At 35.1% G+C, this 18,056-nt stretch overlaps 1 protein-coding gene across 1 annotated transcript in view; it reads right to left on the minus strand.

Moving 5' to 3' along the window:
• Window positions 1-18,056, minus strand: part of zcchc7 (zinc finger, CCHC domain containing 7) — a 365,607-nt gene that overhangs the window by 303,404 nt on the left and 44,147 nt on the right. The window contains exon 2 of the mRNA XM_028805777.2: window positions 8,275-8,903. Coding sequence (XP_028661610.2) covers window positions 8,275-8,872 — 598 coding nt within the window. The 5' untranslated portion in view covers window positions 8,873-8,903. The remainder of the gene's footprint in view (window positions 1-8,274; window positions 8,904-18,056) is intronic.

The following is an 18,056-nucleotide window of genomic DNA, read 5'->3' on the forward strand; positions in this document are numbered from 1 at the left end:
ATCTTGACAGGCTGATGTCTCATCCAGGACTATTCCTGTAAGGCTCATTCTGGCTTGCCCATTAACGTTTCAATGCTAAAATATAATTTATCAATGTATTAACATAATTTTTGCCTCAAATACAATAAATAATATTGATATATATAGTTTCCAGAATTTTAAAACTGGAAAATGTAACAGCACACTGATTAAAAAGATTATATCACATTTAATAGTACTTATTCATGTTTAATACCTACTTCTGTTCAGTGATATACAATTCAAATTAATAAATTATCTTGATTGAGTAATGTGGCATTTGACATAACAGATGTTAATGTTTAGACTGTACTGATAGAAAGTTAAATGAGTATATAAATAGCAAAGATACATGTGGATTCAACGCCTACCATCAAAGTACTTTTAACATAAATTTGTAAAATGGGAAGAACAAAACACTTTTCTAAAAATATGACTTAGTCTTACGGTTATTATTCTATTTCACTTCAACACATAGCTTTGATTGTATCAGTCAAAAGTTACACAAATGTATATTTGAAACAAAAACATTATATGGTTCATCAAAAACTTCAAAGTTCATTTTAAAGTTAATTACATAAATTAGATTTTTTTTTGTCCAGCTGTAATGCTACTGGATGTACAAACTGAATTATATTTGCTAAGGTTTCTACTGTTACCACTCATGCAAACACCATTTATATATTTCTTTCACATATTTTATCTGGACATCTACTATAACCTCAGTATACAAAAGATGTTTTCCCTAAAGCTTTATAAATTTAGACCAAAGTTAGAGTTTTCACTTAAATAATCCAAACATCACCAAAGAAACAAATACTCATTTAAAAACAGAATAATGTGTAACCTTTATTTGTAATTAGCTTAAATCTGTCTTCCTAAAACATGACTAAAATAATCTAAAAATATCACTACATATTTTACATAAATCAAACTAAAATCGCAGCTGCTGTATGAAATCTTTAAACTGTTACATTCAAGTATTTAAATGAGAAGCAAATTGTTTTCACAAGACATATTTTGTTTTTTCATCTCAAGTATTTAAAGACTGCTTGATTCTTCTTAAAAAGATGTATAATACATTCATATTCTGAAGAAAGCAAAAAGTTCCTCTTTATACTAATACTTCCTTGCATTTAAATCAAACGTTAAAGTAATTTGCAATTTCTAGAAGAATGTATTTCATTTATTAAAAATACTCAGCTAGCACTCACAGTCTTTGAACACATGAAGATTAACAAGACCTTCACATTTTATAATAATGTATGAGCCAACAAAAATAAGCCACTATAAAATGTTTACAATGATGGCAACCTTGTTTGTGACAAAGCTCAGAATTTCCTCATTCACCCATAGACCTGGTCCAAAAGGAATTCAGACAAGCAAGAAAGATCAAACTGGTAAGACAAGTGAGAAAACTCAGTTTTCCCTCAGTGATCAACAAAGCAGCGAAAGAAATCAAAACTAAAAAGTCACCCAGCATATATATGACCATGTAAGCATGGGCACTCTTGCAGAAAACCTAGCCTGCAAAACCAAAAGCCCTGGGAAATTTAAATGAGGAAGGAGAGACTCCACAAAGGAGAAGAAAATCTGTAAAATATAAAGAGGGCTGCTGAGGTTGCAGGTTTACCTAATGTCTAGATCTGCTGAGATTTCCCAAGGAATTTTATTAGTTTTATTATTAAAACTGGCCTCCATCCGGAGGATCATTCTATCCAAATTACAGCGCGAAGGAGATTAACTTGTTTCCTTTTAATTCCAAATATACATATGCATGTATTGTATGCCCACTCCTTATTATAGCACTGTGCTGAATGTAGTTATAATAATTTAAAATGCATAATGCAAATATATTAAGATTAAAAAATCCTTGTTATCTATTCATTTTTCTTACACAAGATATTTACAAGATTCCAGGCCATCAGTAAGGGATCACTATATCATACTAACAACTAGTAATTTTATTTTCTACATAGAAGAGATACTGCATTAATATGAAAAGTGACTAAATGTCAGAAGAAATTTGCATAATATTAAAAAGCAGTTTCTACTTTTACTATTTTAAAGGTAAAGGAAACAGAACAGCAGCAATATGGTTTTTGCCCAATCATTCTGAAGAAAAATACTCAAAAATGTTGTTTCACAAACAAGAATAGTTCAACTGTTTACATATGCACTTATAAAAGCACACAGTCAAATACCTTAATGCATCTATTCGCACCTTCAGTCATAGTTTTCAGACAAGGCTTTACACAGATGAACAACACTGGATAGCCCACATTACTAGATAAACCTGATGTACTATTTTTTCATATTATACTAATGAAGCTCTCTTCCAGATGATGCCTTCACCTCAGTCTTTTCAGAACCAATAGAATTGAATAGTTATTTCAAGTCAAGTCTGCTATCAAGCGTACTGTCCCAAACACAGCAGAATGCATACTTCAGGAAATAATGTGATCAAGCTATCTTTGTGTATGTATTATTTATACATTGGTTACATTTATTTTATATACCATTAAGAACTAATCTTGGTTTTTTTTTTTCCAAAACTAAAATGTAAATCTCCCTTGTAATCCATTTATTGCTTGTAAGGTTTGAATAACAAGTTTGTGAAATGTCCTATTGATATTTCACCTGTGAATGTTAAGTTTCAAACACTGTAACAATAAAAATAATTTGTACAACAGCATTTGAAGCTTTTGAAGATAAGCAGAGATCTTCTTTCCTTAATTATATTTTTGCAAAAAGCTCATCAACACATTTATTTACTATCTTTTGCAAATAACCTTTAAGAAATCAATTGAAGTAAATAAATAGCTTTACAGTGATGCAGTTTCACTGCACAACCAACAGAATTCATTTTAAAGACCTTCTAGATTTAAGAGCCTTGCACCAGGGAATCGATTAGCTACGCAAAATTCTATTACCTCTCAGCTGAGAGCTTTCTTCCATTGAGATACTCAGAAAGACAGAAGAAGGCAAACACTTCTTATAGGTTCAATAAAATCAACATTTATTTTAAAATGAGTGTGAAGACTACTCACTCATTAACTTAATAAACAGAACTGAAAAATAAAGGAAATCTTGTTTCCTGTGCTTAACATTTCAAAGCAAGCAACATATTTCTAACGACAATTTTTTTCTTGACAAATCACTTAAATAATGCAAATGTAAATTTATAAGTTATAATTGTAAAATATAAATGAACATTTTCACAAATTTATATACTGTATAACTTATCTTTGTTACCTGTTTATCAGTAATGATACAAATAAATCTAATTTTAAAATCTTACTGTAGACAGTGTGAAATATTTCTAATATAATGTACCAGATGTGTTATGTTAATAATAAGAGCTTCTTTAACAATGTACAGCAAAAATTAGAAGTATAATAAGCTATAAATTACAGTCAATTAACTAAATGAATACTAAACCCATGTGTTTTTCTGATTTATGTTAATTTGAAGAGATTTCAGAGGGAAGAGTACTGTCCATCAACTCTCCACATTTAAGAAAATAACTATGAACAAGTCACAAAATTATAAAATTAACCTACAATAATTATTTTTACTTGTTCTGGTTTCCTCTGAATCTCATTTTTTTTCTTTCTTAGAAATGGCACACAGCATAAAGTAGTAGTATGTGCCATATGCATGTGTGTATGTGTATGTTTTTTAATAAAAAAAATGTTTCTAAAAATATAGGGAAAGGGCCCAAAAGTTCTGACATACATATACATACATACATATATATATATACATACATACAGTACATATACATACATATACATATATACATATACATATACATATATACACACACACACACACAAAGTATAAATATTTTTCAGTATTAGTTGTTCTAAAAATTTAAACATATCAAAAAAAAAAATCATTATTCTTGCCTTTGGGAGTCAAAGCGTTCTAGTGGTTTTCAAGTTCAGCCCTTGGCCCTCAATGCCGGCAATTTTTTGTTCCAACCTATTTGACAATCACTGAGTTATTTACCTATAATTGATCTCACTATTTAATTACCAGTTCATCTTTTTAATTTCTCTCATTCTGCATTTGGGAAAGCACAATAGCATGAGATATAATTTATAAAAGATTTAGAAATATATATATTAGCCATAATTTTAAATTCTTAATTATTTTTGTTATTCTCCAATTAACTCACACATAGGAGTTTACTTTCTTAACTGTATCCTAAAATGTAAATTAACAGAGAACAAAGTAGACACCAGGGTAAACAAGACAGAATGCTGGAAGGAAGATTCTATTTCAGTGTCATAACCACTAGCATTCTCATTAGTAAATACTAGGTTAAATAACCCTGGAAAAGTGGATTGAAAATCATGATGATGAAAATCTTAAAAACCACTATAAAAAAGCTACACTTTCTTCATGTAATATACATAAATATTTGCTGTGCTCCAATAAAACTTTGGCAAACCTACTTTCGTAATTTCTAGATTGACACCCAAATAAAGAAACTGGGAAATTAAACCTTGCTTAATTTAGGCAGGAGTATTATTAAAAGCAGAAGTTAGCTGGCATCAAAACCTAGAACCACAGGGGACCCCAGAACTGAACTTGAGAACTACTGCTTTACAAAACAAAACACATTTGCAACAATTAGGAATCATAACACACTTTACTGATGAAGAAAATTCAAATCCATGAACAATAATACGCATGTTCTTAAATGATATTCTGGACTGTCCACACAGTGCCTGCAGGTAACCATTTTGTCAAATATGAGTTTAGGTAAGTTACCTAAAATGAAATGTCTGAAAAGTACCCAATTCGAGTTAAAACTCATCCACCCCTTTCCCGAATGGTCTGATTCGGATTATAGTGAAGTTGGACCATTCTTGATACAAACACCATCACTGTGTGCAAAAACGCCTTATCCACTTGTATTAGGGCATCTATCACATATTCTGCCAAGTTCAAAGACACCTATATCAGTCACTCCCATTTACCCCACAGATGACTATGATATCTACCAACTTCAAATTTTATTGCGTACACATATGAACACTATTACTGTTTGAATAGTCAAACTGAAAGTAAAAAACATATATTAAAGCATGTCATTTCTTGAGGGTTTACTTAAAAAAGTAAAAGGTAAGCAAAACAGTTTGGTGACATGTACATAGTTGGTAAGAGCTTCTGTCAATCATTTCCCAGTTGTCACATTCACTGCAATCTGGTTTCATCTGTTCATCTAGCCAAGTATCAATTTAACAGCCCACTTTATACAAAACAATGTAAACATAACACGTCATCCTTTCAGTAGTGGGGAAAACAGGCTTAACATTACTTAGCGAGAGTCAGAGCCCAAAAAAGAAAAATCTCAAAAGATGGTACAATATGAGGTCAGTAAAGACTGCCCAAGGCAAATATTGGAATCATACAAGTTTTCAGATCAATCCTTTGGTCTTTTTTTTTGGATTCCCCATGAGAACTCAGATAAATGAATATGAAGTGATTACCAAGCCAATTAAACTGGTCTGTCAAAAATTAGAGACCTGTGACTGATGCTAATGAAATTAAAGTCATGCCACAACTGGGTGTTACTGATGAATGGAACACCTCCAGAAACTTTACTTTGCGAGTCCTGATTTTAAGAAGCTGAATCTGATCCCAAAATTTAGTAACAAGCATAAGTATATAGTAGACTACTTTCCATATTTATTTCAATATTTCTCCCTATTCTCACAGTTGTTCCATATAATATTTAATACTCAAATATTTTACTTTTAATGCAAACATATTTTTTTCCTATTGTCAGCAAAATCTAAATGGCTCTGCATGTTCAATAGTCAATTACTGATAATTCAGCCATCCATTTACTAAATCACTCCTTCCACTGCAGAGTCCTGAGGAAGCCTGAGCCTATCCTGCCGATACTGGGCATAAGTAAGGAACCAACTTGGGATGAAGGGCCAGTCAAATATTACATTTATTTACTCACAAATCCATACTAACAAATCCAAAGAGAGATGAAAGTCGATGACTCTTGGCAATTCTTTGGGTTCTGAGAGGAAATGTGTGCTTGGAAGAATTTGACACCAACTCATGCAGTTTTAAACACAGTGATGGATTTAACTTAGAGCCTTCTTGAAAACAAACAGACACAGACAATTTAGATTTAAGTCGGCTGCAAGTCAATGAAAGAAGAGCAACATTAAAATAATATTTTTAATTACAGTAAAATGTGTTAGTAAAGCAAATGTGTTCCAGAATAACAGTTTGTTAGAACAAACTTCAGTATCAGAGGTACATGTACTGTTGGAATAAGGATACACTGTACTACAAGCTTGTCAGGGTGGGGAGGCCTGTGGCAGCATTGTTTATTCCTCTAATAAAAATGCTGGCCGCCTTCCAATGTCACCGCTGCCCTCCAAGCTGCACCATGTGCTCTCATCTGCCTCATCCACTGCTTTGATATTCATGTCCCAAGCTCCACCTCACACCGCTCACCTGGGGCTATAAACTCTGCTTCACATTCGCCAACAACATGAGTCGATCCAAGCCACGACTCCTCTCTGATGGCAATGTACCCAGGCAAATAGATTTTAGCAGCCGAGAAGCACATCCCAAGGGCTCCCAGGTAAGGCCCCCTTCTTTTATGCTTTTCACAGTCTCTTTTCATGGCCAAGTGGTATTCCAACCAATTCTGCTTCTGGCGTTTCTTTTCTTCAGTTTCTGTCCAATTTATAATCTGCATTTCAGTTTCTAAGGCTATTGCTTTATGTTTTCATGACATACTTTACTATAAACTATTAAAATAACTACAGCACATGTGAAATAACTAAGTTCACACATATAATAAGTTCACAGGCATACTACAACGTGGGGTGTGGTCGTATAAAAGGTAAGTCATAATGGCCACAGCTGTAAATTAACAGAATGGCGGTAAAAAAAACACACCAAGTTAATTAAGACACCTTATCAATTAATGTGAAATTTGAATTATTCACCACCAAAACCCCCAAAATGAGTGCAAGAAGTCATAGAAAGACACTAAGAAACCCACGAATAATTTTAATAATTCCTTCATAACATATGAGATACTTATTACAGTTCTATTAACACTGTTAAAAATAACAATTATTTGGAGAATAATGTATGAGCTAATTTAAATGTGTCATGCTATATAAAAATCTCAAGATTTTTTTTAATCTCTTGACACTGTACAAAACATCTAACAGATTTCTTAAATTCCCAAAGTAAACATCTGTATGTTTTGTGAGGAGCACAGTATAAACATGTATTTTACGTAGTTCTCTTCATAAAGCATGCACAGATGATCAACCAATATATGAATTATACTCATTATCTTCTAAACTTTAGTCCAGTTCTGGGTTTCAGGATCTGAACAAATAATCTACAGTACTTCATTCAAGAAACGAACCAGCTTTGAATGGCTGTTACCAGTTTACTGCTACGCACACTATTTTTTATTATCTATCTTTATTTTTCAAGAAATGTAGGAAGGAAAAATATTTTAATTTATCATTACACTATTACATTACACTATAACAGTTATTATTATTTTTATAATGAGTACTATTGGTTCAATGTAACTCAAAAAAAATTAAAGTTTTTTTGGATGGTTTTCCAAAACAATTAAAATTTAACACAAGTATTGCTAAATGTTGAAGATTTCTTTGCTCTACTAAAACTATGCTGTACTAAAACAACACTATTTATTACTGCCATACAATGAATGATACTGTTGATGTTAGCCATTTGCAATTAAACAAATAGAATGACAAAATAAAATGTTAAAAACAATTTCTTAATTTCATGCCAAAACTGCAAGAGAATTTCATCACAGTATATGGAGAAACAATGGGCACCAGCCTCCTAGAATTTCTGTGTAAGTTTAAACCTGCCTTCTCTCTATTTGTTTGTTGTATATCAGTTCTGTATGTTATTGGATGCAAGTGAGAAGGCAAATTTCATGTTTTCTTTTGTAAATATGACCTAATAAAAACACTGAAAATAATGCAGACACAGGAAATGGTGTACCATGATACACAGAACTAGAAAACCTTCATTTTGACCTAAAAATAAACATGAGGAAATATGTCCTACACAGACATATATTTGCCACTAAAAACTTCAATGACTGTTTTTGTTTGTTCTTGAACCATACTGAGACATGGTGTCAATACATTTAAAGCATGCATATTAAAAACATATACAATGATCACAACCAATCAAAGATTTAATTACCTGCTTCTTCATAGTTGCCTACTAAATTTATCAGAATGCTACTGTCTCCCGCGTGCATCCGTCCATCTAAAATCATCCAGTTCTCCACATCAGATTCTTCGCTATCTGCAAAATGATGCTTCAGAGACTGTCTAGACTTCTTCTCACTTACTTCACTCCGCTTTTTTTTTTGACCATTTTTCTGACTTGGTAGTCTTAATGTTCTACCAGGCACTTCATCACATAAATGCTTTTTACAATGACTTTTTTCAGAATTGAATTCCTTTTTCCACTTTGTTTTATAGATGCTATCTGTATCACTGTCATCTGATATTGTTTTGTTGTACTCACTATCTGATATGAGAATAGGCTCTGAATCAGAAATCAAGATAACTGTCCCATCTTCTTTAGACGAGTCAGACTGGATTAAGTCAAGGGCTTGTTTGACATCTGTAGCTGGATCCACATCTGTATCTGCATCATCTAATGTCATAGCATAGTGCACCTGGCTGTAAAGATGAAACTCAAGCTCACTGTTTACTTCTGACTCACTTGAATCATTTTGATCATAGTACAGCTCTTCTTCATACTCATCCACTGATTCACCACCAGAAAACATTTTCAGCAGTTTTGTAACAGGCTTGCTATACCTAAAAAACAAAACATAAAATGTTTAGAACCCATAAGTAATATTGTGTAATCTAAACAAAAAATACTTTGATGCAAAACTAATGACTTTCAATACATCAAAGAAGTAACAACTAAACTGTTTTATTATCATTTTTTTTATTAATTTAACTGGCGGAGGAAACAGCTTTGACAAAACTAACACCCATCACCTCCCATCATTCAAGACCAAGAGTATCATGCATAATGCAATGCATAGAACTAACACTAAAACACGGCATACGAACAAAAGTGGAAATGTACGTACACACAAAAAAATTCAGATGCACCAAATCATGCGTATTCCAACTTCCACACACTTCTGCTCCACAAATCCCTGTAAGTGTGAAAAGTAACACACGTGCACACGCCTGCTGTCCCACCCTGTCTCCTCCCAGAATTTTATATATTTTAATATGCAAATATCACCATCCCCATTCAGTATTTGATTAAAAGACAATGGCAAAAGTACGTGAGAAAACAGAATTTCAGCGAATACGAAGTGGAGGCAAGGAAAAACATACTATTTGTTGACTTAAGCAGTGGCATAAACAATAAAAGGAAAGTCGCACAGTGCCCAAAATAAAAAAAGAAGTGGTCACATATCAAAGTTGCTGTGAAAAGGTCAGTTGTAGCCCACCGTCTTGAGTGTCGTACGGAAGGAAGGGTATTAGGGCACAGAGAAAATAAAAAAATAGGGACACAGTGATAAAAATGTCCACTTGAATCTCATAATTTATTTTGTCATTAAAGTACAACATTGCAAACTTTATCTTACAATCAATGTGAAATTTACTAGAGTTTCTCCAATCCTATCATAACTAAAGTAGCACATTAAATGCTTCGTATTGTACGTGTTCTTCTATGTGCTTTACATGTGTGATCGCCACATGATTCTCAAACAGGCTTTCTTATGTCGACAGGACACAGAATACATTACGTTCATGATATTACAGCTCCCTGAACAATTTAAATACTAAGATGTATGCTTCATATCATTTTCATGATGAAATGAATTAAAGCATGTATTAAACATGGGGGTGCACTAGTAGCAGTGAGCTGGCGCTCTGTCCACAGATTGCTCCTGCCTCCCACAAGATGCTTGCTGGTACATGCAGGACACTCAATGAAATAAATTAATGCAGCAGTACTGTCTCTTTCAAACATACCCACCCCCAATTCCTGTTCTTCCTTTTCTTTATCCATGTAACAAATCGCCACACAATAAGCTCTTTAATAAATATCAGACCATCTGTAAGCTTAGAACACTGATTCTTCAAAACTTTTAAGGAACATTGAAATATCTCCATAGAACTTGTTGAATTATTCCATCCATCTATCCATCCAGTCCTAGAAAGCATACAGTGCGAGGCAGGACCAATCCTTGAGCGGGGCAGCAACTCATGGCTACCACTGAGCCACAGTGCCCACACATTCAATTTGAAGCCATTCGTCATCACCTGTAAATATGCGCTCTCTTCTATTGAATTTAATTCCTTTATTGTTATTGTATGGTAATATGTAATCCTCCATAAAGTATATGAAATGAACTATTTCCTATAAAATAATAATACTACGATAAAAAGCAATGAAAATTATACAATATGAAAGAATGAGTACAATATACATGCACATATTAGTGCAAGACAGAGCAAATGGTTCAAAAAGTGGCTCAGGTTGGGCAATATTACAACTGTAGTGCAAGTTTACAGTGAGGTAATGGTACTTATAAGTGCAAACAGTTCTACCAGGAGCACTTGATGGACTGATTGAGTGTGTTTATAGCTCTTGGAATTAAGCTGTTTCTGAACCTTGAGGCCGAATGGGAGAGGTTCAAACAGACTGTGCGCATGACTGAGGCAGAGTGTGCTATAAATTTTCTCTAGGGTTGAAGCTGTATCCCGATAATCCTCTGCACTCACAACCCACCATGGAGTTTTCTAATTAGCTGCTGTAAAGCTGTGATTCCACACTCAGATACAATGGGCTAAAATACTCTGAGTGGTGCACTAAGAGTAACAACTCTAAAGCAGCTATGGTATTTGGAATAGTTTTGCCATTCTGTGGACCATTATATTGTTACCTTGCCTAACCTCTCCATCTCATTCTTTCCTAGGACACGAAGTGGAAGTGGAAGCAGACAATGGTCGACAGTGAGATGAACCGCGTCGTCGAAGAACTCCAGGCTCTCGACATCCAGATCCAGAAACTCCTGTCCAGACGGAGGCACCTGAGGAATGTGAAGGCTCATCTGCTGGATAAATTCTCCCCGACATCTGAAATCGTCACAGCAAATCGCGGTTCAGTAAAATCGACTCCACACTGTGCCACTCATTTTCAAGGCCAAGTGAGCTTTATCCCCGTGCCTCGTCGTCAGAGCAACGAGGTCAATGATGAAGAACTCGGCCTGTTTTAGCTATGCAGGCGGGGGTTAAAGGCCAGAACACCTCCATCGGCACAGGCAAGCATCTCCACCCAGAACCAGTTCGACCCTCTCCGCACCCCCAGTTTGCCTTCTACCCCGGGTGATGTATTTGTGATTGGAGATTCAATCGTATGAAACCTAAATATCTCTTGCCCTAATCAGAAAACTTATGTCTCTTGTTTTCCTGGTGCTCGTGTGCGAAATGTTATGAAACGAGCGCCGACAATCTTTGAGAGGCACAAGAACAGGGTAAGTGGGATCCATTGTGATACACGCCGGGGTAAACGACGTGAGACACCAACAGTCGGAGATTCTCAAGGTGGACTTCTCAGCACTTATTAAAGCCACAAAGGAGAGGACCCCGGCTGCATCTCGGGTCCCCTACCTCTCGTTAGAAGATAGAACGAGTATTACAGTTGTCTGCTGGTGTTAAACATCTGGCTGAAAGGCTTCTGCGAGAGTCAAAACATTGGGTTCATATACAACTGGGACCTCTTCTGGGAGAGGCCATGTTTCTTCAAGCGGGATGGTCTGCATCCAAATAGATTCGGCACCCGGGTCCTCTCCGAAAACATAGCTAAGGTAATTTGTCTCTCTTGACTGTCTATTTTTACTCCTAACCCTTTCCATAATGCTGTGCTAGGATGTGATAATTCGGTAACAAAAATTTTCCTCCAAAGTGCACTGCATTAATACTATAATAACTAACCCTCAATGCATTTAAAAAAACTAGGCAGTGCGGCATAAATATGAATAACTTAATTAGAATTACACCTCTTGATGAACAATATATTAAAACTATAAAAAAATATTCACAGAGCAGCGCTAATAAAAATAACTTAATTTCTATCTCGAATACTCATAACGCACATACAATTCAGTTATGCTCTTCCAAAATATTAAAAATGGCTTTATTAAATGTCAGAGCATTAACCAACAAGACGTTTTCCATCAATGATCTTATTAGTGATAGGAAAATTAATTTTGCACTAAGTGAAACGTGGCTTAGCTCTGATGGTGCGGCTATGTTAATCGAATCTGCGCCTTCGAATTACATCTTTGCTCATTCAGATCGCCACGGTAAGAAAGGCAGCAGTTTAGCAAACATTTACTCGAGCCGGTTAAAGTGTAAAGATGTTGGCTTTGGCAAATTCAAGTCCTTTGAGTATCTTGCTGTTGTTATTCATGGAGTTTCTCAGTTTCTACTATTATCCGTGTATAGACCTCCTAAATGCAATGCGTCTTTCTTTGAGGAATTCTCAAACTTGGTGTCAATTGTAATTACAAACTATGACACGTTCCTAATAGTCGGCTATTTTAACTTTCATATCGATAACACTGGTCAACAAGCATTTTGCTACTGGGATTCTTTCACCTGTACTTTAACAAATTTCACTTGCTGACTCCAAATCTGAAAACCGTTTTCATCCAGCATGTCCCATTTTTTAGTTATGATGTTATAGGTCTTGGACAACTAGGGTGACTGGACAGTTAAGGCAATGCGTTTCAGCATTTAAGAAATAAGTTTGGTGTCGAGAAAAGTGAGGCCAAAATTAAGGAAGGTGTTTTTGTTGGCCCTGCAATACGAGAACTGATGCTTGATGATGAGTTCTAAAGGAAACTGAAGCCAACTGAATCAACAACCTCATTCGTGCAGGTTGTCCAGAATTTTCTTGACAGTCACAGAGCAGAGAATTATGCTGAGCTTGTGGAGAATATGCTGAAAGTATATTAGCTTAACGGGAGCCAGAATGTCACTGAAGACGCATTTTCACATTCTCATCTCAACTTTTTTCACCAAATCTGAGCGATGTCTGCGATGAGTATAGGGAAAGATTTTATCAAGATATAAAGGGGAAAATTCACTCCGAGCATGATGGGTGACTACTGATGGTTCTTGCAAAGAGAGACAGATGTGCAGTACAAGCGCAAAAGCGAGTGCCTCCAACATTTTTGGGCAGGCTGACCTCACTTTTATATTGAGGTAAACTGACATAAATATGCATTAATGTGTCTCGGGTATCATCTTCTGATTTGTTTTCAGAATAAACACATCAAAACTATTTTGGTGGGACAGAGTTCAAACTCCAGATATCGTGTTGATATATAATATTGATATTCAAAAGTGTCAAAACATCAATGATGTGTATTTCAAAAACCTGACATGCTAGCTTAATTCCAATTTCATATATGAAATCAGTGTAAAAAACTTAATATAGAGCTGCTCTGAAGTTCCCAGTAGCAAACAAAAAATATTTTTTTGTAGACCAATGTAATCAGTGTGACCCGAAAGTAAAAGAATTTATGAACCTCCAGGACTCTTTTAATCTGAGCCAGCACATTAGTCAGCCTACACACAAAGCAGGTCATACGTTAGACTTAGTAATTACCAAATGACTAAAAGTTGATGTGAAGCAGATCATTGACATTGGTCTATCAGACCATTTTCTCTTACTATTTAATATAGAAATAATGATAGAAAATATTCATGAGAAGCATATTGTTAAAAGAAAACGCTTCTTTGATTCATCAGCAGCATCAAAATTTACAAACATTCTAAGCAACCAGTCCGTTTGTAGTGCTTACTACAATAGTGAGAATAATGTAAATAGTAAGGTGGAAAATTTTAATACTAAGGTGAGAGCTGCTGCTGACCTAGTCACACCTGAAAAGATAGTTAAAAAATATTTTAGCACTGTTACACCATGGAAGACCCAAAGAGTGTCTGATCTAAAGAGAACATGCCAGAGAACGGAGCGTAAATAGAGAAAAACTAAACTGATTATCCACTATGAGATACTGAAGGTTAAAATAATAGAATACAACAACATAGTCTGTCTTGAGAGGAGGTCTTATTTCTCTAGAATTATAAATAACAATGCTAGTAATCCCAGAGTCTTATTCTCTACGATTGATCGTCTGCTAAATCCAGGTCACTCAAAGGAATGCCTCCAAAATACTTCCAGTGAAACTTGTGAGGCTTTGGCTGTATTTTTTAATCAGAAAATGAATGATATTAGAAATAATATAGTACATCTCCCCAATACTGATCCTCTTAAACCCCAGTACTCTATTATAAACAAATTAAATTCTTTCACCAGGATAGATTTACCTGATTTATATAAAATAATTTCTCAACTGAAACCCTCCACATGTGTCCTTGACCCAATACCAACAAATTTTTTCAAAGAAGTATCAGGTGTGCTAATTGATAGTATTCTTGATATAGTAAATTCGTCATTAGATACAGGGGTCTTCCCAGACTGTCTTAAACTGCTGCAGTTAAACCCCTGCTGAAGAAAAATAATCTTGACTCCTCTTCTTTTGAAAATTTTAGACCTATTTCTAACCTGCCTTTCTTAAGTAAAATTCTAGAGAAGGCAGTCATTATGCAGCTTAATGATCACCTCAATAAACATGCTATTCTTGATAAGTTTCAGATCAAATCACAGAACAGAAACTGTACTCGTTAAAGTAGTAAATGACTTGCAGGTAAATGCAGACAGAGACCGTTTATCTGTTCTCATCCTCTTAGATCTGAGTGCCGCATTTGATACCATTGACCACAATATTCTTAGAAATCGCCTTAGTCAATGGTGGGGCCTCTCTGGCAGTGTCTTAAATTGTTTTGAATCCTACCTGGCAGGTAGAAAATTCTTTGTTAGTTGTGGTAATTATACTTCAAAGACACATGATATTCTATATGGTGTTCCACAAGGCTCTTTCCTGGGTCCGCTGCTCTTTTCGATTTACATGCTTCCGTTAGGTCATGTTATCTCGGGGCATAACGTGAGCTACCACAGCTATGCTGATGACACACAGCTGTATTTATCAATAGCACCTGATGACCCAGACACTCTTAATTCACTGACACAATGTCTCACTTGTGTTTTTAGTGATTGGAAATAATGGATGTAATGAGGTTATTAGAAATAAACTTGATGCATTACGATTAAAAGTCAAGACGAAGGTAAAGAATTTAGGGGTAACTATTGACTCTGACATGAATTTTAAACCACATATTAATCAGATTTCTAGAACAGCATTTTTTCACTTAAGAAATATAGCAAAAGTTAGACCTTTTATTACATTACAAGATGCTGAAAAATGAGTTCATACTTTTGTTTTCAGTCGACTAGATTACTGTAATGCACTCCTCTCAGGACTACCCAAAGAATATATCATTCGATTGCAACTAGTGCAGAATGCAGCTGCTAGACTCTTACCTTGGAGACGAAAATCCGAGCACATGACCCCAGTTTTGATGTCACTACACTGGTTACCTGTGTCATTTAGAATTAACTTTAAAATACTGCTTATGGTTTACAAAGCCTTAAATAATCTCGCTCCATCTTATATTTCGGAATGTCTTACACCTTACACTCCAAATCGTAACCTTATATCTTCAAATGAGTGTCCACTTAGAATTCCAAGAGCTAAACTTAAAAGAAGTGGTGAGGCGGCTTTCTGCTGTTATGCACCTAAAATCTGGAATAGCTTGCCAATAGGAATTCACCAGGCTAATACAGTGGAACACTTTAAAAAAACTGCTGAAAACACATTACTTTAACATGGCTTTCTCATAGCTTCATCTTAGTTAAACCCTGATGCTCTGTATATTCAATTATTATTATAATTCATGGTGGCTCCAAAATCAGTACTAACCCTACTTTCTCTTCTGTTCTTTTTCTGGTTTTCTGTGGTGCCAATCTGCACCACCACCACCTAATCAAAGCACTGTGATGTCCTTACATTGATGGATTAAAGGCCAGAAGTCCACATGACCATCATCATCAAATTCTTCCATGTGAACCCTGAATACAATAAGGACCGATTGAGGTCGTTTATGTTAGGTAGAATGCCTACAGGGGGCTGGGTGGTCTCGAGGCCTGGAACCCCTGCAGATTTTTTTTTTTCTCCAGCGGTCTGAAGTTTTTTTTTGTTTTTTCTGTCCTCCCTGGCCATCAAACTTTACTTTTATTCTATGTTAATTAGTGTTCCCTAGTTTTAATTATTTATTTTGTCTTTTTTCTCTTTCTTCATTATGCAAAGCACTTTGAGCTACATTGTTTGTGTGAAAATGTGCTATATAAATAAATGTTGTTGTTGTTGTTGTTATAGGTTGGTTACAATTGGATGCCTTAAATTTATAAATGATATGCGGCTAATTTCAGTGTATCTTATAAAGCCACGTCAGGAATGTGAATCTAAAAAAGAAAATGAAACCACAAAGGAACAGTAGCACTGCTTTGACGCTGGGTGCCGCAAGTTTGCAAAACCAAGCAAAAAACGTGCGTATGCAAGGCAGGGAGCTGGTGTGAGAATGTGTGTGGCTTTAGTAAAGTATAGTTTTTATACATCGCGATGTGAGCGTGGAAATGGGCATATCCAACATTTTTTGTGCGTACATACCGTTTATACGTGAGGCCCCAGGTCACTGCTGCAGAAGGAAAACTGTTGGTTAGGAGTGCCAGAAAACGTAGTTAAAGGTCAAGAATGGTCTTTGAACTGAACTATTATTAAACAGATTAAAGTGTATCTATGTTCTTCAATTGTCATTGTCTAATTTCATACAGGTGTGTGCAATTAAAAAAAGGCAAATTAGTCTTTTGGTCCAAGAATTTAATTGAATGTATTCTGCCACTCTCCTCTAAAGGCAGGTGCCAGAACCTGTATTTTCGCACAATGCTGATATGGAGAAAATAACTGTTTTAACAATTTTTACATTTGGTACTTTACAGTTTGCATTTTTGTGGCATTGCTTTCATTTATAAAATGTCCTGTTTCAACCAACTTCTTTTAAATCTGGGAATACTGTTTCTCATTAGTGAGCATATGAGTAACTTTGAACACTTTAATCAGTCAAAACTGCATTATGTGCTTGTACTCCGTCAGCAGTCTAGTACACTTAAGGTTTCATTTTGCAAAACACACTACTAAACTAACCAAGTAAAGCTAGTGGTTAAAATTATTTTAGTTACACAATGTTACTATAATCTTGTCAATAGCATTTTAATAGTTTAAGTTTCAGGCATTAGGGCCTTCAGAATAAAGGTAGTGTAAATGAAACAGGAACCATGCTTAGTCATCTTCTTACTGCTACTGAAAACCAACATAAATGCATCTACATCAATATTTTCATCTGTACATAAGTATGCAATTCAATTCAAAGAGCTTTATTGGCATGACCATAAACAGTTTTGCCAAAGAAATTGAAAAAATTGAAATAAAACAATTTCTATAACAGATTTAACAGTAAGGTAAAGAATTAGGGTAAAAAATAAATACAGATAAAACAACAATAATAATAAAATAAAAATATAGCAGCAGCTTAAAAAGTGGTAAGAATCAGAAATACCTGATCACTCTATACAGATTAAGGTTTTAATAAGTGCAACCTTCCTCACTGTCTACCTCACAGTCCTCTACTTCAGCATCCTGCATGGTAGATGATGCTGTTGCAGATGCATCTCCCTCTCCTTTGTTAAGCCTCCGCTTAGCTGTCTCCATCCACAGGTCAACTGCTGGTTTTGGGTCAAATGTCTCTGTGGTCTTCTTTGACTGGTGGATGTGCATTAGGATTTGAGAATCCCCTCTCACATTATCTGGACCAAGTCATACACAGAGGATGCTGCCAAGCATTTCCCTGTTTGCTTTAAGTGCATCCATTCTGTGACAGTTGTGTCTTTGTCAAGACTCAGTGTGGCTTCAT

Source organism: Erpetoichthys calabaricus, chromosome 7 (genome assembly GCF_900747795.2).
Source record: "Erpetoichthys calabaricus chromosome 7, fErpCal1.3, whole genome shotgun sequence".
Classification (NCBI taxonomy): domain Eukaryota; kingdom Metazoa; phylum Chordata; class Cladistia; order Polypteriformes; family Polypteridae; genus Erpetoichthys; species Erpetoichthys calabaricus.